Source organism: Oncorhynchus gorbuscha, linkage group LG15 (genome assembly GCF_021184085.1).
Source record: "Oncorhynchus gorbuscha isolate QuinsamMale2020 ecotype Even-year linkage group LG15, OgorEven_v1.0, whole genome shotgun sequence".
In the NCBI taxonomy this organism is placed as follows: domain Eukaryota; kingdom Metazoa; phylum Chordata; class Actinopteri; order Salmoniformes; family Salmonidae; genus Oncorhynchus; species Oncorhynchus gorbuscha.
In genome coordinates this window covers 16,241,870-16,268,536 of record NC_060187.1, presented here as the reverse complement: position 1 = coordinate 16,268,536, position 26,667 = coordinate 16,241,870, and the positions used below count along the sequence as shown (strand labels likewise).

Below are 26,667 nucleotides of genomic sequence, written 5' to 3'. Positions count from 1 at the left end.
AAACTCAAGTCTAACACACTTATGAGGTCATACATCACACTATGCCATGCCCATACCAGACTATAGTCTATTTATGCCCAAAGCCAATAAAAATGACTCATCAAACCTCCGCGACCACTGACCCCTTCACTGGTGCTCTTACCCTCCTGCCTTACTTTGTCTATGGTCATCTTAAAACCCCTTCCAAACAGACTAACCTTGTGTCTTATCCTTAAAATCTGAATCCTGCACTTCTTATACACATAAATACATGCACACCTCAGACACACAACACAGTCCATGTACAAGTTCCTACAGTGGCTCCATTCACTCTCAGCATCTCCCGAGCCCCTGCTGTGATCCTCCAGACAAACCTATTGTTCTCCCTTACACCCCTGTGTGTTTGTGTTATCTTTAGTAATCTGACAGAGAGGAGAGGGCCTATCCCTGTCAGCCAACCTGAAGGGCCTACTACACAGTACTGCTAACCCACAGGAAGCACCCAGGCAACAGCAGGACCAGGGAAACTGGATAGAGGAGAGAGGGAGGAGAGGAAACGAGGATACTCTACAGAGAGAGAGCGAGAGAGAGAAAGAGAGAGAGAGAGAGGGGGAGAATACTCTACAGAGGGAGGAGAGAGAGAGAGAGAGAGAGAGAGAGAGAGAGAGAGAGAGAGAGAGAGAGAGAGTGACAGAGAGGGGGGAGGAGAGAGGATACTCTACAGAGAGAGAATGAGGAGAGAGAGAGAGAGAGAGAGAGAGAGAGAGAGAGAGAGAGAGAGAGAGAGAGAGAGAGAGAGAGAGAGAGAGGGGAAAGAGCGAGGAAGAGAGAGAGGGGAAAGAGCGAGGAAGAGAGAGAGGAGAGAGAAAGAGAGAGCGAGGGGAGAGAGAGAAATAGAGAGGAGAGAGAAAGAGAGAAAGAGAGGGATAAGAGAGCAATCATAGGGAGTACAAGAAGGAAGGGAGCAATATGTTTAGTGAGGAAAGGGAGAGCAATGATTAGTGACAGGGTGCAAGGACAATGTGACAGCGACAGGAAGGAGACATTGAATAGAATGGTAGAGCATGAGATGCTGAAAAATGCAATAAGGGGAGAGAAAAGGAGAGGTGCGGAGATGGAGGATAAGAGCTCATCTGGCTGACTAATGCCAAAGCTGTCTACAGCAACGTAACACTACACCCACACCTTTATCTACTGTCCATCTAGTAGGAGAAGTAAGAGGGAGGCACAGGAGTAGAGAGAACAAAGAGTAGGATAAGGCTGAGAGATGAGCCAACATGAGGCTGTCTGTTTTTTTCCAGTCTACCCTGTCACTGAGCTGTTTGCAGGTTAGATCAGAAGAAGTGTGCCTTCTACTGCTATCACTAGGGACAACTGGAGTGGAAGCCTTTTTTTCTATTTTCCTTCTCTCTCAATTCAATTCAATTCAATTCAAGGGCTTTATTGGCATGGGAAACATGTGTTAACATTGCCAAAGCAAGTGAGGTAGACAACATACAAAGTGAATATATAAAGTGAAAAACAACAAAAATGAACAGTAAACATTACACATACAGAAGTTTCAAAAAACAACATTACAAATGTCATATTATATATATATATATACAATGTACAAATAGTTAAAGGACACAAGATAAAATAAATAAGCATAAATATGGGTTGTATTTACAATGGTGTTTGTTCTTCACTGGTTGCCCTTTTCTCGTGGCAACAGGTCACAAATCTTGCTGCTGTGATGGCACACTGTGGAATTTCACCCAGTAGTTTTCAAAATTGGATTTGTTTTCGAATTCTTTGTGGATCTATGTGATCTGGGGGAAATATGTATCTCTAATATGGTCATACATTGGGCAGGAGGTTAGGAAGTGTAGCTCAGTTTCCACCTCATTTTGTGGGCAGTAAGCACATAGCCTGTCTTCTCTTGAGAGCCATGTCTGCCTACGGCGTTCTCAATAGCAATGCTATGCTCACTGAGTCTGTACATAGTCAAAGCTTTCCTTAATTTTGGGTCAGTCACAGTGGTCAGGTATTCTGCCGCTGTGTACTCTCTGTGTAGGGCCAAATAGCATTCTAGTTTGCTCTGTTTTTTTGTTAATTCTTTCCAATGTGTTAAGTAATTATCTTTTTGTTTTCTCATGATTTGGTTGGGTCTAATTGTGCTGTTGTCCTGGGGCTCTGTAGGGTGTGTTTGTGTTTGTGAACAGAGCCCTCTCTCCTTCCTCTCTCCCTCCTTACCCTTTCTCCCCCACCCTCTGTCTCTCTCTCCTTCCTCTCTCCCTCCTTACCCTTACTCCCCCACCCTCTCCCTCTCTCTCCTTCCTCTCTCCCTCCTTACCCTTACTCCCCCACCCTCTCTCTCTCTCTCCTTCCTCTCTCCCTCCTTACCCTTACTCCCCCACCCTCTCCCTCTCTCTCGTTCCTCTCTCCCTCCTTACCCTTACTCCCCCACCCTCTCTCTCTCTCTCCTTCCTCTCTCCCTCCTTACCCTTACTCCCCACCCTCTCTCTCTCTCTCCTTCCTCTCTCCCTCCTTACCCTTACTCCCCCACCCTCTCCCTCTCTCTCGTTCCTCTCTCCCTCCTTACCCTTACTCCCCCACCCTCTCTCTCTCTCTCCTTCCTCTCTCCCTCCTTACCCTTACTCCCCCACCCTCTCCCTCTCTCTCGTTCCTCTCTCCCTCCTTACCCTTACTCCCCCCACCCTCTCTCTCTCTCTCCTTCCTCTCTCCCTCCTTACCCTTACTCCCCCACCCCTCTCTCTCTCTCCTTCCTCTCTCCCTCCTTACCCTTACTCCCCCACCCTCTCCCTCTCTCTCGTTCCTCTCTCCCTCCTTACCCTTACTCCCCCACCCCTCTCTCTCTCTCTCCTTCCTCTCTCCCTCCTACCCTTACTCCCCCACCCTCTCCCTCTCTCTCCTTCCTCTCTCCCTCCTTAACCTTTCTCCCCCACCCTCTCTCTCTCTCCCCCTCTCTTTCTTTCTCTCCCTCTCTCTCCTTCCTCTCTCCCTCCTTAACCTTTCTCCCCCACCCTCTCCCTCTCTCTCCTTCCTCTCTCCCTCCTTAACCTTTCTCCCCCACCCTCTCTCTCTCTCCCCCCCTCTCTTTCTTTCTCTCCCTCTCTCTCCTTCCTCTCTCCCTCCTTAACCTTACTCCCCCACCCTCTCCCTCTCTCTCCTTCCTCTCTCCCTCCTTAACCTTTCTCCCCCACCCTCTCTCTCTCTCTCTCTCCTTCCTCTCTCTCTCTCTCTCTCCTTCCTCTCTCCCTCCTTACCCTTACTCCCCCACCCTCTCTCTCTCTCTCCTTCTTCTCTCCCTCCTTACCCTTACTCCCCCACCCCTCTCTCTCTCTCTCCTTCTTCTCTCCCTCCTTACCCTTTCTCCCCCACCCTCTCCCTCTCTCTCCTTCCTCTCTCCCTCCTTAACCTTTCTCCCCCACCCTCTCTCTCTCTCTCCTTCCTCTCTCCCTCCTTACCCTTTCTCCCCCACCCTCTCTCTCTCTCCCCCCTCTCTTTCTTTCTCTCTCTCTCTCCTTCCTCTCTCCCTCCTTAACCTTTCTCCCCACCCTCTCTCTCTCTCCCCCTCTCTTTCTTTCTCTCTCTCTCTCCCCCTCTCTTTCTTTCTCTCTCTCTCTCCCCCTCTCTTTCTTTCTCTCTCTCTCTCCCCCCCTCTCTTTCTTTCTCTCTCTCTCTCCCCCTCTCTTTCTTTCTCTCTCTCTCTCCCCCTCTCTTTCTTTCTCTCTCTCTCTCCCCCTCTCTTTCTTTCTCTCTCTCTCTCCCCCTCTCTTTCTTTCTCTCTCTCTCTCCCCCTCTCTTTCTTTCTCTCTCTCTCTCCCCCTCTCTTTCTTTCTCTCTCTCTCTCCCCCTCTCTTTCTTTCTCTCTCTCTCTCCCCCTCTCTTTCTTTTCTCTCTCTCTCCCCCTCTCTTTCTTTCTCTCTCTCTCTCTCCCCCCTCTCTTTCTTTCTCTCTCTCTCTCTCCCCCTCTCTTTCTTTCTCTCTCTCTCTCCCCCTCTCTTTCTTTCTCTCTCTCTCCCCCTCTCTTTCTTTCTCTCTCTCTCCCCCTCTCTTTCTTTTCTCTCTCTCTCTCTCCCCCTCTCTTTCTTTCTCTCTCTCTCTCCCCCCTCTCTTTCTTTTTCTCTCTCTCTGAATGTATCCTAAGCCACTCTGGGATGAATTCAAGGGTGGGAATGAGTGTTCTTGGAACCTTGTGGCAATATTGTTGGAATGTTGTTAGAATGTTGTAGGAATGTTGTTACTTACATCATTGGGAGACACCGTCAGCACACTCCTGCTCTTCCTCATCTTCCGTGGAGTATTCCTCACTCTCTTACACAGCAGCTAGCTTCACATACACACCTGGAACAACACAATACACACACACATACGTGTTACTGTTGTAGAGTCCAAAGAGGACTTAGTTTGTGTAGTTGTTTAGTATTCTATAAAATATACATAGCAAAATAAAAACAAGATATATACAGTATATATACATATATATATATATATATATATATATATATATATATATATATATATATATATATATATACAGTACCAGTCAAAAGTTTGGACACACCTACTCATTCTTTATTTTTTATACTGTAGAATAATAGTGAAGACATCAAAACTATGAAATAACACATACAGAATAATGCAGTAAGCACAAAAGTGTTAAAGAAATATATTTTATATTTGAGATTCTTCAAAGTAGCCACCCTTTGCCTTGATGACAGCTTTGCACACTCTTGGCATTCTCTCAACCAGCTTCACCTGGAATGCTGGTCCAACAGTGAGAGGACAGTGAGAGGAAAGTGAGAGGACAGTGAGAGGACAGTGAGAGGACAGTACGAGGACAGTGTGTGGACAATCCTAGGTCTTCACTCTCCCATCGCACTCAAATCAAATGTTATTTGTCGTGCTTCATAAACAACAGGTATAGACTAACTCTAGCCCTACGCCAGATGATGTGTGTGAGGGAACAGGGTCACGCAAGGTCAGCAAAGCACACCAAAAGTAAGAAACAGAGGAAAAAAGTGGTCAGATGAGGCAGATGCTAAGCTATCGGACTGTTTTGCTAGAACAGACTAGAATATGTTCCGTGATTCTTCCGATGGCATTGAAGAGTATACCACATCAGTCACTGGCTTCATCAATAAGTGCATTGATGACGTCATCCCCACAGTGACCATGTGTACATACCCCAACGAGAAACCCATGGATTACAGGCAGCATCTGCACTGAGCTAAAGGGTAGAGCTGCTTCTTTCAAAGAGTGGGACGATTATAAGAAATCACGCTGTCCCCTCCAACGAACCATCAAACAGGCAAAACGTCAATACAGGACTAAGATTGAATCGTACTACACCGGCTCTGACGCTTGTCGTATGTGGCAGGGCTTGCTAACTATTACAGACTACAAAGGGAAGCACAGCCACAAGCTGCCCAGTGACATGAGCCTACCAGATGAGCTAAATTACTTCTATGCTCGCTTAGAGCTCGGGGCGGCAGTGTAGCCTAGTGGTTAGAGCGTTGCACTAGTAACCGGAAGGTTGCAAATTCAAACCCCCGAGCTGACAAGGTACAAATCTGTCGTCCTGCCCCTGAACAGGCAGTTAACCCACTAGGCCATCATTGAAAATAAGAATTTGTTCTTAACTGACTTGCCTGGTTAAATAAAGGTTAAATAAAGGTAAAATAAAAATAAAAAGAGGCAAGTAACACTGAAACATGCATGAGACCATCAGCTGTTCCGGAAGTCTGTGTGATCACGCACTTCGCAGCCAATGTAAGTAAGACGTTTAAACAGGTCAACATCCACAAAGTCGCAGGGCCAGATGGATTACCAGAACATGCACTCTGACCAACTGACAAGTGTCTTCACTGACATTTTCAATCTCTCCCATGTTTTAAGCAGATCACCATAGTCCCTGTGCCCAAGAATACTAATAATAATGTAACCTGCCTAAATGACTACCGACCCGTAGCACACACATCTGTATGAAGTGATTCGAAAGGCTGTTCATGGCTCACATCAACACCATTATCCCAGGAGCCCTAGACCCACTCCAATTTGCATACCGCCCCAACAGATACACAGATGATGTAATCTATATTGCACTCCACACTGCCCTTTCCCACCTGGACAAACGGAACACCTATGTGAGAATGCTATTCATTGACCACAGCTCAGCATTCAACACCATAGTGCCCTTAAAGCTCATCATTAAGCTAAGGACCCTGGGAATAAACACCTCCATCTGCAACTGGATCCTGGACTTCCTGACGGGTCGCCCCCAGGTGTTAAGGGTAGGTAACAACACATCCGCCACGCTGATCCTCAACACAGGGGCCCCTCAGGGGTGCGTGATCAGTCCCCTCCTGTACTCCATGTTCACTCATGACTGCATGGCCAGGCACAACTCCAACACCATCATTAAGTTTGCTGATGACACAACAGTGGTAGGCCTGATCACCGACAATGACGAGACTGCCTATAGGTAGGTCAGAGACCTGGCCTTGTGGTGCCAGAACAACAACCTCTCCCTCAATGTGATCAAGACAAAGGAGATGATTGTGGACTACAGGAAAAGGAGGACCGAGCACGCCCCCATTTTCATCGACAGGGCTGTAGTGGAGCAGGTTGAGAGCTTCAAGTTCCTTGGTGTCTTCATCACCAACAAACTACCATAGTCCAAGCACACCAAGGCAGTCGTGAAGAGGGCACGACAAAACCTATTCCCCCCCAGGAGACTGAAAAGATTTGGCATGGGTCCTCAGATCCTCAAAGAGTACTACAGCTGCACCACCGAGAGCATCCTGACTGGTTGCATCACTGCCTGGTATGGCAACTGTTCGGTCTTCGACTACAAGTCACTACAGGAGGTAGTGCATACGGCCCAATACATCACTGGGGCCAAGCTTCCTGCCATCCAGGCCGGTGTCAGAGCAAGGCCCTAAAAATTGTCAAAGACCCCAGCCACCCTAGTCGTAGACTGTTCTCTCTGCTACTGCACGGCAAGCAGTACCGGAGTCTAGGTCTAAAAGGCTTCTCAACAGCTTCTACAAGCCATAAGACTCCTGAACAGCTAATCAAATGCTACCCAGACTACTGGTACCCCCTGCATATAGCCTTGCTATTGTTATTTTACTGTTGCTCTAAAATTATTTTTCACCTATCTATTTCACACTTAACACATATTTTTCTTAAACTGCATTGTTGGTTAAGAGCTTGTAAGTAAGAATTTCACTGTAAGGTCTGTATTTTATTTCCTTATATGAATTGTAACTCACTAAAATATTTGAATATGTTGCATGTTGCATTTATATTTTTGTTCAGCGTATTGTATGCATGTGACAAATACAATTTGATTTGATTTGAAGTGACAGTTATGCTAATGATGGAAAAACCTGGGCAGTTTCAGTCAGGATCACAGTGCTGCGCGTGTCCTTACAGTTTCACTCAGTATGTGGTGTGGAGAAGCTCTGCTCTGTTCTCCTAAATGGCTCTGTGTTAGCTCTCATTTCTTCAGATCCTTTGTTTATACACTATCTTGTTCTGACTCCTGACTCAATGATCATCATCCGGTCTGTATGTGTACTGTAACACACACAACCAGTGTGTTTCAGAGAAGAGCTGTTCAGGTTCTCCATGTAGTTTAAGATGGATGTGTGTTTGTGCGTGTGTGTTGTGTGTGTGTGTGTTTATGTGAGTGTTTATGTGTGTTTGTGCATGTGTTTAAGTTTGTGTTTATGTGTGCGTGTGGGTTTATGTGTGTGTTTATGTGTGTTTGTGCATGTGTTTAAGTTTGTGTTTATGTGTGCGTGTGGGTTTATGTGTGTGTTTATGTGTGCGTGTGGGTTTATGTGTGTGTTTATGTGTGCGTGTGTGTTTATGTGTGTTTGTGCATGTGTTTAAGTTTGTGTTTATGTGTGCGTGTGGGTTTATGTGTGTGTTTATGTGTGTTTGTGCATGTGTTTAAGTTTGTGTTTATGTGTGCGTGTGGGTTTGTGTGTGTTTATGTGTGTTTGTGCATGTGTTTAAGTTTGTGTTTATGTGTGCGTGTGGGTTTATGTGTGTGTTTATGTGTGCGTGTGTGTTTATGTGTGCGTGTGGTTTATGTGTGCGTGTGGTTTATGTGTGTGTTTATGTGTGCGTGTGTGTTTATGTGTGCGTGTGGGTTTATGTGTGTGTTTATGTGTGCGTGTGTGTTTATGCGTGTGTTTATGTGTGTTTGTGCATGTGTTTAAGTTTGTGTTTATGTGTGCGTGTGGGTTTATGTGTGTGTTTATGTGTGTTTGTGCATGTGTTTAAGTTTGTGTTTATGTGTGCGTGTGGGTTTATGTGTGTGTTTATGTGTGCGTGTGGGTTTATGTGTGGGTTTATGTGTGTGTTTATGTGTGCGTGTGTGTTTATGTGTGCGTGTGGGTTTATGTGTGTGTGTGTGCGTGTGGGTTTATGTGTGTGTTTATGTGTGCGTGTGTGTTTATGTGTGCGTGTGGGTTTATGTGTGTGTGTGTGCGTGTGGGTTTGTGTGTGTTTATGTGTGGGTGTGGGTTTATGTGTGTGTTTATGTGTGCGTGTAACCGTATAATTTAAAAACACATGTTTTATTTAACCTTTATTCAACTAGTAGGCAAGTCATTTAAGAACAAATTCTTATTTACAATGACGGCCTACACTGGGCAAACCCGGACGACGCTGGGCCAATTGTGCGCCTCCCTATGGGACTCCCAAACACGGCCTCTAGCACTGAGATGCAGTGCCTTAGACTGCTGTGCAACTCGGGAGCCCATCATAACCCAGACACCACTGTTGTATGATCCTTGGTTCAAATCATAATAATAATGTAAATGTAAATGTAATGGGTGGTGACCAGGCCAGGCTTCAGTGGGAGTGATAACCCGAGGTCAGAGCTTCATTAAATCATAGGGTGGGTAGAGGGATGGACGCTCTCTGGTATGGGACAGGGGGGTTAGCTAAATCACCGGTGATGATGGAGACATCGAGGAGGCATTGGGAAACAGATCACAACATTGAGTGTTGAATGTTCATTTTTGCGAGTTCATCCTGATGTCAATTGTTTTTCTAGCTTTACAGAGCACATACCAGCACATCATTTATTTTTTATTATTTTTACATTTTACATTTTAGTCATTTAGCAGACACTCTTATCCAGAGCAACTTACATGAGCAATTAGGGTTAAATACCTTGCTCAAGGGCAAATGTACAGATTTTTTCACCTAGTCAGCTCAGAGATTTGAATCAGCAACCTTTCGGTTACTGGACCAACCTTTTAACTGCTTGGCTACCTACATTAGCTGAGATTGTTTTCAGGAACTGCATTATTGTGTTTATATATCAGACAGAGTATTGCTCTTCATGGAACCACTGCTGTAGGGCCTGGGTGGGTACATTGTTTCATCATCATTCTCATGCCTTCTCTTATGAAGCTGAAATATAGAGAGCTTTCATCGTGTAAATAACATTTTAAGTCATCCTCCCTCAACCAAGAGGGAAATATATTTTCCACCTCCCAAATTTCTAACACCACGTTGCATGTTCAAATCAAATCAAATCAAATGTATTTATATTGCCCTTCTTACATCAGCTGATATATCAAAGTGCTGTACAGAAACAAAGCCTAAAACCCCAAACAGAAAGCAATGCAGGTGTAGAAGGACGGTGGCTAGGAAAAACTGCCTAGGAAGAAACCTAGAGAGGAACCAGGCTATGAGGGGTGGCCAGTCCTCTTCTGGCTGTGCCGAGTGGAGAGAGAGAGGGTGGGGGCACCCAGCAAATATGTTGAAAAGACGACTATGCCCGACTTCTAATATAACTTTGGTTTTGGTTGAAAAGACGTATTTTTCATGTCGCTGAAAAGACACCTATAAAAAGACGTCTACGGCCTTTTTCGTTTGAAAGTTGAAAATACGTATTTTTCAGGTCGTTGTTTTAACGACATGCAAATAACATAATTTCAGTGTACTTGTAGCCTATACACATGGACCAAGTAACTAAAAAAATAGTCACATTTTGTCAAATTAAGGATCACACCACTCATTACATTACTCCAGTATTTGCACAAAACATTCAGTCAAAGAATAGGACAGTTGAAGTCGGAGGTTTACATACACATAGGTTGGAGTCATTCAAACTCGTGTTTGAACCACTCCACACATTCCTTGTTAACAAACTATACATTTGCCAAGTCGGTTAGGGCATTTTCCCAACAGATTTTTCCAACAATTGTTTACAGACAGATTATTTCACGTATAATTCACTGTATCACAATTCCAGTGGCTCAGAAGTGGAGGTCGACCGATTAAGATTTTTCAACGCCGATACCGATTATTGGAGGACCAAAAAAAGCCGATACCGATAAATCGGACAACTTTTATTTATTTATTTGTAATAATGACAATTACAACAATACTGTATGAACACTTATTTTAACTTAATATAATATATCAATAAAATCAATTTAGCCTCAAATAAATAATGAAACGTTCAATTTGGTTTAAATAATGCAAAAACAAAGTGTTGGAGAAGAAAGTAAAAGTGCAATATGTGCCATGTAAAAACGGCTAACGTTTAAGTTATTTGCTCAGAACATATGAAAGCTGGTGGTTCTTTTTAACATGAGTCTTCAATTTTCCCAGGTAAGAAGTTTTAGGTTGTAGTTATTATAGGAATTATAGGACTATTTCTCTCTATACCATTTGTATTTCATATACCTTTGACTATTATAAAGTGTTATAGGCACTTTAGTATTGCTAGTGTAACAGTACAGCTCCCGCAACACACACGTTGCTTTGGTTACCTCATGTACAGGTACGTATAGTGTTTCTCTCCAATCATCCTGCCTCCTGAGTGGCGCAGCGGTCTAAGGTACTGCATCGCGGCTGTATAACAACCGGCCTTGATCGCGAGAGCCCATAGAGAAAGCTTTCTTCGCTAAGGTAACGAGGCCTAGAACATCCCAATCCACAAATAACGAACATCCCCATCAGTCAGTAAAAGCCTATGGGTGCTAATGGAGCCCAAGGATGTACAATGAATACACATGGACAAAATGCTAGCAAAAGTTTGCCCAAGAGCCAATCATTGATCAAGAGCGCTGGAGGGGGGTTGTTTGATTGGATGAATAGGACTTGGGAGAGGCACAGCAGCCAACCTCTCGCATACTTAATGTCATGATTGGGTATGTGACATTATTTCCAGTCCAACATTGCTATTGTAAAAATCATAGCAGTACAGCATTAGCCTGCCTTGCACTGTACATTAACATTTACATTTACATTTAAGTCATTTAGCAGACGCTCTTATCCAGAGCGATTAAGAGGGCCTGTTTGCTAGTATCCTGTCTAGTGATAACATAACCTCCTATCCCATACCTTACAGTATATCTCAACCCATTTAGCAAAGCTGGCTAATGAAAGCAGCAGTAATGGCCTTGCACAGTTTAATTTCTCCCATGCTAATGATGCTAATGATTCAAAGTTATAGAGGGACAGCTCCCATGTGTGTGTGTGTGTGTGTGTGTGTGTGTGTGTGTGTGTGTGTGTGTGTGTGTGTGTGTGTGTGTGTGTGTGTGTGTGTGTGTGTGTGTGTGTGTGTGTGTGTGTGTGTGTGTGTGTGTGTGTGTGTGTGTGTGTGTGTGTGTGCGTGCGTGCGTGCGTGCGTGTGTGTGTGTGTGTGTGTGTGTTCGTGTGTGTGTGTGCGTTCGTGTGAGTGAATGGCTCAACGGCGATCAAGTGCCTCCCTGGTGAGCCAATTTAGCTTTCTTTTATAACTTATACCTCTCTGCTAGGCTATGTGCCCATAAGACTGTAACAGAGTGGGTCCTGGGTATCTGGTTCTGCTGGCTGTGATTCGCTAGGTGCTAACCACTCACTAATTATCAAAATCCAGAAAAGAGCCATTAAATTCTACAACCACCTAAAAGGAAGCGATTCCCAAACCTTCCATAACAAAGCCTACAGAGAGATGAACCTGGAGAATAGTCCCCTAAGCAAGCTGGTCCTGGGCCTCTGTTCACAAACACAAACACACCCCACAGAGCCCCAGGACAGCAGCACAATTAGACCCAATCAAATCATGAGAAAACAAAAAGATAATTACTTGACACATTGGAAAGAATTAACAAAAAAACAGAGCAAACTAGAATGCTATTTGGCCCTAAACAGAGAGTACACAGTGGCAGAATACCTGACCACTGTGACTGACCCAAACTTAAGGAAAGCTTTGACTATGTACAGACTCAGTGAGCATAGCCTTGCTATTGAGAAAGGCCGCCGTAGGCAGACATGGCTCTCAAGAGAAGACAGGCTATGTGCACACTGGCCACAAAATGAGGTGGAAACTGATCTGCACTTCCTAACCTCCTGTCCAATGTATGACCATATTAGAGGCACATATTTCCCTCAGATTACACAGATCCACAAATAATTTGAAAACAAACCCAATTTTGATCAACTCCCATATCTACTGGGTGAAATTCCAGTGTGCCATCACAGCAGCAAGATTTGTGACCTGTTGCCACAAGAAAAGGGCAACCATTGAAGAACAAACACCATTGTAAATACAACCCATATTTATGCTTATTTATTTTCCCTTGTGTACCCTTAACCATTTGTACATCATTGCAACACTGTATATATGTGTAATATGACATTTGTAATGTCTTTATTGTTTTGAAACTTCTGTATGTGTAATGTTTACTGTTCATTTTTATTGTTTATTTCACTTTTGTATATTATCTACCTCACTTGCTTTGGCAATGTTAACACATGTTTCCCATGCCAATAAAGCCCCTTGAATTGAATTTAATTGTAGGGGAGAAAGAGGATATAGTAAGTAAGGAGAAAGAGACTATTAGGAGAGGGAAGAGAGGAGGGGAAGACAGAAAGTCAGTAATGGAGAGAGAGAGCAAGACAGAGTGGATAGAGAGAAAATGTGAAAGAATAAAGAGTTGAGAGAGAGAAAGAGTGGGTCAGTGATGGAGAGAGAGCGAGAGTGAGAGCGAGAGTGTGTGAGAGAGAGAGAGAGAGAGAGAGAGAGAGAGAGAGAGAGAGAGAGAGAGAGAGAGAGAGAGAGAGAGAGAGAGAGAGAGAGAGAGAGAGAGAGAGAGAGAGATTGGGAGATGTGGTCAGTTAAAAGGTTAGATAAAGGACAGCCCATGTCCCTAAAACAGATGGCTACAGTCTGTTAAAAACATTCATCAGGCTTGTGTTAAAACCACAGGGCATATACTGAAAATATAGACTCCATTTACTAACAAGGAATTAGCATACGTTCTACAGAACACTGTCTCCCTAAGCACACTACAGCATGTGGGCAAAGTCAAACAGATTTGGAGAAGCACTTATGAAAATATTAATTTGCCGGTTTTAAAAACCTTAGAGCTATTTCACTCACCCTCTTGACACTGATAGCTATGGTAGTGATGCTTTACAGTCTGAAATACACTCCTGACTAGAACTAGACACCGGTTGTTATAGACTGCTAGAGGAAGCAGCCAGACAGACAGTTGTGAGCAGGAACAGGTTATCACTCACCTGTTTGGCACTGATAGCTATGGTTAGTGGTCGACTAAAACGTTCCTGACTAAATCCAGATACCAGTTGCATTGAGGAAGCTGACAGACAGTTGTGATCAGGAACAGGTCATGGGGATGTTTTGATTGGATGAAGGACCTGTTTCCTCTTTACTGTCTGTTAGAGATCAGAGCTCAACCACTTCCTCTTGGTCCTCAGCTTACAGATATAGGCTCTCAATTTGACCTATATTGTCACAGCAAAATAATCCTGCAGGAACAGGATTTTAACGTTTAGTCCATAATGTTGCTTGATTGGTGGTTAGGCTAGTAACTGGACTAAAGTAGGAGACATGAAAATTGCTATACTGTTAATATAACTGTGTGTTAGTGTGGGTTTTCAGTGAATGTATGTAAATCAGGAAGCTGCGGTGCAGGAAAATTCTCAGCAACAGAAGAGTGATCAAATTAAGATCCTACATCTGTACACTCTCCTGTTCATTCTGACTGACTGCTGTTACACTTGCTGGACGTCATAGGAGTTTAGTGCCATGTATACAGTCTTGTCTCAAGGCAAATGTTTGACATGAGAGCTTTCTGCTTTTATTCAGGACCAGGGTGTTCAGGACTGCCATTGTGCTCTGTCATATGGCCTGTCGTTTACTGAATACTTCACTATTACATGTTTTACTAAATAAGTTTTACTAAATAACGTGCAAAAAGTAATGCGCCTTCATTAAATTCTCTCTTCAATCCATATGGCTCTCATGTTTTCTACGAACAGGAAAACCAATATCTAGGTCTTTAGCTACACATTAAGAGGATCCTTTTCAGTGACAAGCACACAATCATTATCGGATTACGATTGGCTGCATGGGAATTATGTGTTTCATAAATGTAGATTAGTACATTAAACGGGGCTGTCCTGGCTCTTGTACGCCGTAAGCTGTGGTGTTCAAACAACTGGCTCTTCAGGGAACAGGAACAGCAACAATGATGGTGTATGACTTTTGGTACCAGGCTGTGTGTGTGTGTTGTATATGTGAGTGTGTTGTGTATGTGTGTGTGTGTGTGCGTGTGCGTGTGCGTGTGTGTGTGTGTGTGTGTGTGTGTGTGTGTGTGTGTGTGTGTGTGTGTGTGTGTGTGTGTGTGTGTGTGTGTGTGTGTGTGTGTGTGTGTGTGTGTGTGTGTGTGTGTGTGTGTGTGTGTGTGTGTGTGTGTGTGTGTGTGCGTGTGCGTGTGTGTGTGTGTGTCAAACTGGACATCTGAGGAAGGCTAATTGGCATTAATTCTGCTTCGTTACCACCCCATTCAGCCATGAACAGGTGTTTCGACAGGCAGGCGTAAATAGGGAAGAGTGGGGTTAGTTTAGCTTTTTATTTAAGCATCACTCTGTCAAGGGAAATAGTAACAATAGATATCTACATATATTTCAGGGTGTGTAACATGTGTAACATTACAGTTTGGAAAACAAAAAAGTGACCTCTTGGCACAACTTTCTCCGGGTATGGGGTAAGTTGAGCCGCGGGACAGGGTGGGTTAAGCCGCCCCAAAAATGTCTGTACTGAATAAAATATTACCAGTACCTTTTTAAAACCATGTCTAAATTTTTCCCCAAACACAATTCAACACAATCACAATTGCTTGTTTGTCTTTCAATAATTTAAAGCATCTTTTGACACAGACTTAACACCTAACACACCTAGGTGTACCTTTAAGTTTACACTTCAAATCAAATCAAATTTTATTTGTCACATACACATTGTTAGCAGATGTTAATGCGAGTGTAGTGAAATGCTTGTGCTTCTAGTTCTGACAATGCAGTAATAACCAACGAGTAATCTAACCTAACAATTCCACAACTACTACCTTATATACACAAGTGTAAGGGGATAAAGAATATGTACATAAAGATATATGAATGAGTGATGGTACAGAATGACATAGGCAAGATGCTGTAGATGGTATCGAGTGCAGTATATACATATGAGATGAGTATGTAAACAAAGTGGCATAGTTAAAGTGGCTAGTGATACATTTATTACATAAAGATGCCGTAGATGATATAGAGTACAATATACATATACATATGAGATGAGTAATGTAGGGTATGTAAACAAAGGAGCATAGTTTAAAGTGGCTATGTGATACATGTATTACAAAAAGATGCCGTAGATGATATAGAGTACAGTATATACATATACATATGAGATGAGTAATGTAGGGTATGTAAACATTATATTATATTAAGTGGCATTGTTTAAAGTGGCTAGTGACACATTTTTACAAACATTTCCATCAATTTCCATTATTAAAGTGGCTGGAGTTGAGTCAGTATGTTGGCAGCAGCCACTCAATGTTAGTGGTGGCTGTTTAACAGTCTGATGGCCTTGACATAGAAGCTGTTTTTCAGTCTCTCGGTCCCAGCTTTGATGCACCTGTACTGACCTCGCCTTCTGGATGATAGCGGGGTGAACAGGCAGTGGCTCGGGTGGTTGTTGTCCTTGATGATCTTTATGGCCTTCCTGTGACATCGGTGGTGTAGGTGTCCTGGAGGGAAGGAAGTTTGCCCCCGGTGATGCGTTGTGCAGACCTCACTACTCTCTGGAGAGCCTTACGGTTGTGGGCGGAGCAGTTGCCGTACCAGGCGGTGATACAGCCCGACAGGACGCTCTCGATTGTGCATCTGTAGTTTGTGAGTGCTTGGAGGGTACTATGGTGTTAAATGCTGAGCTGTAGTCGATGAACAGCATTCTCACATAGGTATTCCTCTTGTCCAGATGGGTTAGGGCAGTGTGCAGTGTGGTTGCGATTGCATCGTCTGTGGACCTATTGGGGCGGTAAGCAAATTGGAGTGGGTCTAGGGTGTCAGGTAGAGTGGATGTGATATGGTCATTGACTAGTCTCTCAAAGCACTTCATGATGACGTTAGTGAGTGCTACGGGGCGGTAGTCGTTTAGCTCAGTTGCCTTAGCTTTCAAGGCCCTCTTGAAGCATGTGGGAACAGCAGACTGGGATAAGGCTTGATTGAATATGACCGTAAACACACCAGCCAGCTGGTCTGCGCATGCTCTGAGGGCGCGGCTGGGGATGCCGACTGGGCCTGCAGCCTTGCGAGGGTTGACGCGTTTAAATGTTTTACTCACGTCTGCTGCAGTGAAGGAGAGTCCGCAGGTTTTGGTAGCGGGCCGTGTCAGTGGCACTGTATTGTCCTCAAAGCGAGCAAAAAAGTTATTTCGTCTGTCTGGGAGCAAGACATCCTGGTCCGCGACGGGGCTGGTTTTGTTTTTGTAATCCGTGATTGACTGTAGACCCTGCTTCATACCTCGTGTCTGAGCCGTTAAATTTGACTCTACTTTGTCTCTATACTGACACTTAGCTTGTTTGCGGAGGGAATAGCTACACTGTTTGTATTCGGTCATGTTTCCGGTCACCTTGCTCTGGTTAAAAGCAGTGGTTTGCGCTTTCAGTTTCGTGCGAATGCTGCCATCAATCCACGGTTCCTGGTTTGTGAATGTTTTAATCGTTGTTGTAGGTACAACATCGTCAATGCACTTTCTAATGAACTCGCTCACCGAATCAGCGTATTCGTCAATGTTGTTGTTGGACGCAATGCGGAACATATCCCAATCCATATGATCGAAGCAGTCTTGAAGCACGGAATTAGATTGGTCGGACCAGCGTTGAACAGACCTGAGCGCGGGAGCTTCTTGTTTTATTTATTTTTTATTTATCAATTATTTTATCAGGTAAGTTGACTGAGAAAACATTCTCATTTGAAGCAATGACCTGGGGAATAGTTACAGGGGAGAGGAGGGGGATGAATGAGCCAATTGTAAACTGGGGATTATTAGGTGACCGTGATGGTTTGAGGGCCAGATTGGGAATTTAGCCAGGACACCGGGGTTAACACCCCTACTCTTACGATAAGTGCCATGGGATCTTTAATGACCTCAGAGAGTCAGGACACCTGTTTAACGTTCCCATCCGAAAGACAGTCTCTGTCTGTAGGCTGGAAGCAACAAAATGGAGTCGTGGTCAGCTTTTCCGAAAGGAGGGCGGGGGAGATCCTTATATGCGTTGCGGAAGTTAGAATAACAATGATCCAGGGTTTTACCAGCCCTGGTTGCGCAATCGATATGCTGATAGAATTTAGGGAGTCTTGTTTTCAGATTAGCCTTGTTAAAATCCCCAGCTACAATGAATGAAGCCTCAGGATATGTGGTTTCCAGTTTACATAGAGTCAAATAAAGTTAGTTCAGAAGGACTTGAGATCAGAAGGAACAGAAGGACTTGAGATCCTGTATGTTGTTATGATCACAACACGTCTCGGTAATCATAAGGCATACCCCCCCGCCCCTCTTCTTACCAGAAAGATGCTTTTTTCTGTTGGCGTGATGCGTGAAGAAACCAGCTGGCTGCACTGACTCCAATAGAGTCTCTCGAGTGAGCCATGTTTCCGTGAAGCAAAGAACGTTACAGTCTCTGATGTCTCTCTGGAATGCTACCCTTGCTCGGATTTCATAAACCTTGTTGTCAAGAGACTGGACATTGACGGGTAGTATGCTAGGGAGTGGTGCGCGATGTGCCCGTCTCCGGAGCCTGACCAGAAGACTGCTTCGTTTGCCCCTTTTACGGCATCGTTGTTTTGGGTCGCCGGCTGGGATCCGATCCATTGTCCTGGGTGGAAGGCAGAACACAGGGTCCGCTTCGGGAAAGTCATATTCCTGGTCGTTCTTCCTTTGTCGAAAGAGAGTCGGACCGAAATGCAGCGTGGTGGTTACTCATGACTTTAATGGAAAAAGTAACACATGAAATAACTATACAAAATACAAAACAACAAACGGAACGTGAAACCTAATTACAGCCTATCTGGTGAAACTACACAGAGACAGGAACAATCACCCACGAAATACACAGTGAAACCCAGGCTACCTAAATACGGTTCCCCATCAGAGACAACAAGAATCACCTGACTCTGATTGAGAACCGCCTCAGGCAGCCAAGCCTATACTAGACACACCCCTAATCAACCACAATCCCAATGCCTACAAAAACCCCAATACGACAATACAATAAACCCATGTCACACCCTGGCCTGAACAAATAATAAAGAAAACACAAAATACTAAGACCAAGGCGTGACAGGTGAGTTGACGTTGCTCTTATATTCAGTAGTTCCTCCCGACTGTATGTAATGAAACCTAAGATTACCTGGGGTAGCAATGTAAGAAATAACACGTAAAAAAATGAAATACTGCATAGTTTCCTAAGAACGCGAAGCGAGGCGGCCATCTCTGTCTGCGCCAGAAACTCCCAAGTACTGTCTAACACAAGCCCTGTTGTTACCTCATATCCCAGTGATAATGCCTTGTATTACGCCTGGGAAGAAAACACTTCAATTGCTGAACCATTGGCTCAACTTACCCCATGGCCATTGGCTCAACTTACCCCAAGGAAAACATTTAGACTACATTAGCCCACAGCTACAAGGAGGAACTTTCATGCTAGGTTTAGGACCTCATTTAGAAGCTTATAGAGACCCCAAATGTTGTATAGAACTATCTTTAAATGATCTACTTTGGTTTAGATACAAGCATCATTTGACTTGATGAAAATCTGTTTGTTTTTTTTGGGGGGGGGGGGTGTCAGCCTGTGAACATGGCCAGACTGCTATCTGAAGGCCAGCTACTGTCAGCCTGTGAACATGGCCAGACTGCTATCTGAAGGCCAGCTACTGTCAGCCTGTGAACATGGCCAGACTGCTATCTGAAGGCCAGCTACTGTCAGCCTGTGAACATGGCCAGACTGCTATCTGAAGGCCAGCTACTGTCAGCCTGTGAACATGGCCAGACTGCTATCTGAAGGCCAGCTACTGTCAGCCTGTGAACATGGCCAGACTGCTATCTAAAGGCCAGCTACTGTCAGCCTGTGAACATGGCCAGACTGCTATCTGAAGGCCAGCTACTGTCAGCCTGTGAACATGACCCAGACTGCTATCTGAAGGCCAGCTACTGTCAGCCTGTGAACATGACCCAGACTGCTATCTGAAGACAGCTACTGTCAGCCTGTGAACATGACCCAGACTTCCCAATATCACCACAAGTGTGCACTGATACCGGAGGCTGTTCAGGCGTGATTAGGAGCAGCTTGTCAGGAAAGGCCTGACAAGTTGATTCTGGAGGTGTAGCAGCCCACTTCCAGAATCAGCCCTCCCTCTGACCTCCCTAACAACAACAATATCTGGCTTCTTCAGCATACATGAAAACACATTCAAACTAGGCTCCTCTGACAAACACACACACAAACAAATACTTTTTCAGTCCAGCTGTTAGCAGTTGATGTAATCCTTAATAACACAAACTCCAAAGCATATCAAGGGTAGAAAAATAGGTTAATTTGAGAAGGACAAATCAAGATGTTATGCTGGGAGGTAAGTGTTGCGTCTCCTCTGTCCTCAGTTTTTCTCCACTGAACAAAGGAACAGGATGCCATTTATAACCCCCAACCAAGCCTGGGGTTGACCAATCAGAGGTCCTTGCAGTAGAACTGGCCAATGCCAAATAACAAGTATCCTGCTCCAGACTCAATGTACAGGACGTAGCACTGAGTTCAGGAGTGACATTCCACAGATTCTAAAAAGATGCTGAACTGAAACCTAACTCCTATTTACAATTCCGTATTGACCATTAGTACTCTCGTTTTTAGTCCTCTCATCCTCTGCGTTGTGTATTTATCTTCAAAATATTCTTATACGGCCAAGTCTGTAATCACCTTTCATCCAAAAATCTTTCATCAATATCAAATTCAAATGAGTCCCTTGTACCCAGAAACAGGGTCACATACAGAGAAGAGCAGGGCCTCTATTATCATCTAATATTACACATTTATAAGATGAAAACATCTGGAACATTATGTCCCTAGTGTGGTGCATCTGTCTGTAATAAATAATATCCTGGCTTTAATTAATTTAATGAGGGGATCATAATAATATCAGACACAAAGGCTCTGTTGTGGCCTTGTTCCGTGTAGTCTGGCGTCATGACTGACTGACCAGCCGTGCCTTGGCAGTACCCTGTACCCAGCAACTAATGCGCTTACTGACGTTCACAAGACACCCACACCTGTGTCAAAAGTGTTACACACATGGTCACTGTTTCTCAATAGGAACCCCATTCCAATGGAATAATGCTAAGCCTTTGCTCTCTTTTCTAAGACTGCCCCATCCTGATGATATTAAGACTGTTTCAGACAGTTGGGCTGCTTCGGAAACAGGAAATACAAACCTCAATCCAGTCAGAGTAGTGGTACAATTTCACAGGATGTTTTGTCATCGTTGTTAGTCATGCTTACCTCACAGTGGAACTATCCACACACAACCACACAACCTATAATAATAATCATGACAGCATTTGTTTCTGAGAGGAGCTTTCCAGTAGCGCAGAGAAAAATAATATAATCATGTTGAGTTGGTACACTACAACTGAATCAAATCACGTATAGTGTAAAGCATTTTGAACAGTGAATGCTAAGGCAACCAAAGCATAAAGGCAGTGGGGTATAAATACACCACTGATGGTGGCTAAGGACAGAGCTTAGCAGTAGAAACACATCCATGCATAACATTGAATAACATCAATATTTCTGTAAGAGTAGGACTGATTGCATCCTCTCCTGGTCTGGAACGAATCCAGAGGGTGCCTTGCTTCAGCTATGTTATTGGACAAACATGTATTGTACACACACACACACACGCACGCACGCAAACACACACACACACACACACACACACACACACACACACACACACACACACACACACACACACACACACACACACACACACACACACACACACACACACACACACACACACACACACACACACACACACACACACACACACACACACAGGGAGAGAGTAAGTGAGGATGAGAGAGAGAGGCAGAGAGAGAACGAGAGGAAGAGAGAGGAAGGGAGAGAGAGAGAGAGAGAGAGAGAGAACCTCTAAAATCTGCAAACAAAGAACCTGGGTCAAGGGCTTTAGCTTAATACACAAAGATACATGATTTTAGTTTGAAGAGCTTATTACTTCCTTATACATGTGATTATAATACATGAATACTATAAATCCATGCTATCGGTGGAGCTGAATGTATCATTAAGAAGGTATATGCCTGGGGGACACAGCCTAATAAATATGGCTGCTTGTTAATATGTAAAACGCTTAACTGAATAACAATCACTAGCTACGATTCATTGACCTTTGGGATAAAAATCTGAAAGTACAGCTCGTTACCATAGTATTTTTCAGTATATACAAATACCAGCTAGATTTGGAATGCAGTATATAGTAAATAATCACCATAAAACTATATGGTTGAGTCTCAGGACCCCTAGAAGGCTGTCTATTGGGAATGATCATGACAGACTGGTAGAGATTATTAGATGTAATTCTAACCACAGTGTACTGTGAGTCCACACCACCCATGGCTACAGTACAGCTGATGTAGAGGTTAGGCCAAAGAGGGCAAACTAAAGGAACTAAGGAGCCACTGTTTTCAGAGCTGGCTCTCATGTTTTCTATACAAACATAGTGAACTGTAATCCCAATCTACCTAATCTATGAAGGGATCTGGTAGAATACGTCATCTGACTGTCATCATCAACGGTCATTAACTGTCATTATCATGGAGCATCAACAGTAACTCCAACAGAAAAATATCCTACTAGAATAGAAGCCACTGAGCTGTCCACAAAGGAAAACGGGTACAATACAATACTTCATCATGCTTTTATATTTATTGGTTTGCAGCAGCAGCCTTCAAAACATGTTCAATAACACAGAGTGGTATGAATTTGGACAGCAATCATTTTCACCATAGAAACCCTCTGTCCTGTAGCTAGTGGAAAATCGGAATTAGAGGCGGGGGGGGCGTATGAAAGGGCTAACATACGCAGATTGATCACAACAAATTATAGCAATAGCACAAAGAAATGCATTTAAATGTTTCAATGTTTCAGGAAAAAAAAAAGTTTAATGTTTAATTTATATCTATAACATAATTGCATGCTATGAATGAATCCAACTTCTAGATCCATACATGACTCATCTACTTTAAACCACACAAATGTTCTGTCACATAACGTTGAAGTCGGAAGTTTACATACACCTTAGCCAAATACATTTAAACACAGTTTTTCACAATCCCTGAGATTTAATCCTAGTAAAAATGACCTGTTTTAGGTCAGCTAGGATCACCACTTTACAACTTTTAGAATGTGAAATGTCAGAATAATAGTATAATAATAACTGACATTTCACAACTTTAAGAATGTAATAGTATATAATAGTGGGTCAGAAGTTTACATACACTCAATTAGTATTTGGTAGCATTGCCTTTAAATTGTTTAACTTGGGTCAAACATTTCGGGTAGCCTTCCACAAGCTTCCCACAATAAGTTGGGTGAAGTTTCGCACATGCCTCCTGACATAGCTGGTGTAACTGAGTCAGGTTTGTAGGCCTCCTTGCCCGCACACACTTTTTCAGTTCTGCCCACAAATTTTCTATAGGATTGAGGTCAGGGCTTTGTGATGGCCACTCCAATACCTTAACTTTATTGTCCTCTCGCCATTTTGCCACAACTTTGGAAGTATGCTTGAGGTCATTGTCCATTTGGAAGACCCATTTGCGACCAAGCTTTAACTTGACTCATATCTTGATGCCATCTATTTGGTGAAGCACACCAGTCCCTCCTGCAGAAAAGCACCCCCACGACATGATGCTGCCACCCCTGTGCTTCACGGGTTGGGTTGTTGTTCTTCGGGTTGCAAGCCTCCCCCTTTTTCCTCCAGACATAACGATGGTCATTATGGCCAAACAGTTCTATTTATGTTTCATGTCCAGAGGACATTTCTCCAAAAAGAATAATCTTTGTCCCCTTGTGCAGTTGCAAACCGTAGTCTGGCTTTTTTTATGGCGGTTTTGGAGCAGTGGCTTCTTCCTTGCTGAGCGGCCTTTCAGGTTATGTCTATATAGGGCTCGTTTTGCTGTGAATATATATACTTTGGTACCTGTTTAATAATAATAATAATAATAATATATGCCATTTAGCAGACGCTTTTATCCAAAGCGACTTACAGTCATGTGTGCATACATTCTACGTATGGGTGGTCCCGGGAATCGAACCCACTACCCTGGCGTTACAAGCGCCATGCTCTACCAACTGAGCTACACAAGGTCCTTTGCTGTTGTTCTGGGATTGATTTGCACTTTTCACACCAAAGTATGTTAATCTCTAGGAGACAGAACACGTCTCCTTCCTGAGTAGTATGACGGCTGTGTGGTCCCATGGTGTTTATACTTGCGTATTATTGTTTGTACAGATGAACGTGGTACCTTCAGGCGTTTGGAAATTGCTCCCAACAATGAACCAGACATGTGGAGGTCTACAATTTTTTTTCTTTTTTTAATCATGTCAAGCAAAGAGGCATTGAGTTTGAAGGTAGGCCTTGAAATACATCCACAGGTACACCTCCAACTGACTCAAATGATGTCTATTAGCATATCAGAAGCTTCTAAAGCCATGACATAATTTTCTGGAATTTTCCAAGCTGTTTAAAGGCACAGTCAACTTAGTGTATGTAAACTTCTGACCCACTAGATTTGTGATACAGTGAATTATAAGTTAAATAATCTGTCTGTAAACAATTGTTGGAAAAATGACTTGTGTCATGCACAAAGTACATATCCTAACCAATGTAGAGTTTGTTAACAAGAAATTTTTGGAGCGGTTGAAAAACAAGTTCTAATGACTCAATCCTAAGTGTATGTAAACTTCTGACTTCAACTGTAGGTGCTGGAGAAAACCTTCCTGGACGGATGGATGACGGCACATTTATATAACCCAGTGTGTTTACCGGTGGTTTAGACCTAAAAATCCTCTCTGGCTGATACCTGCCAAACCGCCAATCTGTTTACATAAGACATACACACCATGAGAGACACACACACACACACAAACACACACTTTCATACACACACACACACACACACACACACACACACACACACACACACACACACACACACACACACACACACACACACACACACACACACACACACACACACACACACACACACACACACACACACACACACACACACACACACACACACACACACACGTGAGTGACACACAGACAGGAAATGACAGTGCCTGAACTAAAGTTATTGTGCACTGAAGGTGATGATCCCTGATAACATTTTATTGGTCACATATACATGGTAAGTAGATGTGTAGCGAAATGTGTAGCGAAATGACCCAGATTCCACAGCAAAACCTAATAAACACAATCTAGTAAAGGAATGGGTTAAGAATATATAAATATAAAATATATGGATGAGCAGTGACAGAGCGGCTAAGATTCAATAGATAGAGTAGTGTAGTATAGAGTATATAGATATGAGAGGGGGCAGCGTAGGTTACTAGCGTTGGACTAGTAACCAGAAGGTTGCGAGTTCAAACCCCCGAGCTGACAAGGTACAAATCTGTCGTTCTGCCCCTGAACAGGCAGTTAACCCACTGTTCCCAGGCCGTCATTGAAAATAAGAATGTGTTCTTAACTGACTTGCCTGGTTAAATAAAGGTTAAAAAAAAAAGATAAGTAATGTGAGATGTACACATTCTTAAAGTGCCATTATTAAAGTGAATAGTGTTCCGTTTATTAAAGTGGTTAATGATTTCAAGTCTGTAGGTAGGCATCCGCCTCTCTGTGGCAACAATCTGATGGCCTTGAGATAGAAGCTGTTTTTCAATCTCTCTGTCCCAGCTTTGATGTATCGGTACTGACCTCACCTTCTGGATGGAAGCGGGGTGAAGAGGAAGTGGCTCGGGTGGTTATTGTCCTTGATTATCTTTTTTGCCTTCTTTTTTTGCCCCTGGAGGGCAGGTAGTTTGCCCCTGGTAATGATTTGTGCAGACCGCACCAGGATCTGCGGAGTGGACATGTTGTTTCCTACCTTCACCACCTGGAAGAGGCCCGTCAGGAAGTCCAGGAACCAGTTGCACAGGGCGGGGTCAAGACCCAGGGACTCAAGCTTAATGATGAGTTTGGAGGGTACTATGGTGTTGAATGCTGAGCTGTAGTCAATGAACAGCATCCTTACATAGGTATTCCTCTTGTCCAGATGAGATAGGGCATTGTGCAGTGTGATGGCGATCGCATCGTCTGTGGACCTATTGGGGTGGTAAGAAATTGAAGTGGGTCTAGGGTGACAGGTATGGTGGACGTGATATGATCCTTGACTAGTCTCTCAAAGCATGTCATGATGACAGAAATTAGTGCTACAGGGCGATTGTCATTTAGTTCAGTTACCTTGCATTTTCTTGGGAACAGGAACAATGCTGACCACCTGGAAGCATGTCGGGACAGCAGACTGGGATAGGGATTGATTGAATATGTCCGTAAACACACCAGCCAGCTGGTCTGCGCATGCTCTGTGGATGCGGCTATGGATGCCGTCTAGGCCGGCAGCATTGCGAGGGTTAACACATTTAAATGTTTTACTCGCGTCGGCCACAGAGACGGAGGGCCCACAGTCTTTGGTAGCGGGTTGCGTCGTTGGCACTGTATTGTCCTCAAAGAAGTTGTTTAATTGGTCTGGAAGGAAGACGTTGAATTAATACTCCACATTGTCTTTATACTGACACTTTGCTTGTTTAATTGCGTTACGGAGGGAATAACTACACTGTTTGTTTTTGGCCATATTCCCAGTTGCCTTGCCAAGATTAAATGCGGTGGTAAGTGCTTTCAGTTCTACGCGAATGCTGCCATCAATCCACGGTTTTTGGTTAGGGAAGGTTTTAATCATCACAGCGGGTATAAACTCGCTCACCGAGTCAGCATATACGTGAATGCTGTTATCTGAGGATACACGGAACATATCCCAGTCCACGTGATCGAAGCAATCTTGAAGCGTGGAATCCGATTGGTCTGACCAGCATTGGATAGACCTAAGCACGGGCGTTTCCTGTTTTAGCTTCTGCCTACATGAGGGAAGCAACACGATGTAGTCGTGGCCAGATTTGGCAAAATTATGGCGGGGAAGGGCCTTGCATGCATCGTGGAAGCTAGAGTAGCAATGGCTGAGCG

The 26,667-nt window shown here is 43.8% G+C and overlaps 1 protein-coding gene across 2 annotated transcripts in view; it reads right to left on the bottom strand.

The window, feature by feature from the left end:
* pde4ba (phosphodiesterase 4B, cAMP-specific a) overlaps nucleotides 1-26,667 on the bottom strand; it is a 360,826-nt gene that overhangs the window by 284,061 nt on the left and 50,098 nt on the right. The window contains exons 1-2 of one of the 2 annotated variants that reach the window (XM_046300228.1): nucleotides 13,531-13,549; nucleotides 4,234-4,329 (exon numbers count right to left, since the gene is read on the bottom strand). In XM_046300228.1, coding sequence (XP_046156184.1) covers nucleotides 4,234-4,275 — 42 coding nt within the window. In that variant the 5' untranslated portion in view covers nucleotides 4,276-4,329; nucleotides 13,531-13,549. Of the gene's footprint in view, nucleotides 1-4,233; nucleotides 4,330-13,530; nucleotides 13,550-26,667 lie in introns of those variants that run through there. The other variant, XM_046300226.1, reaches the window with a different exon arrangement.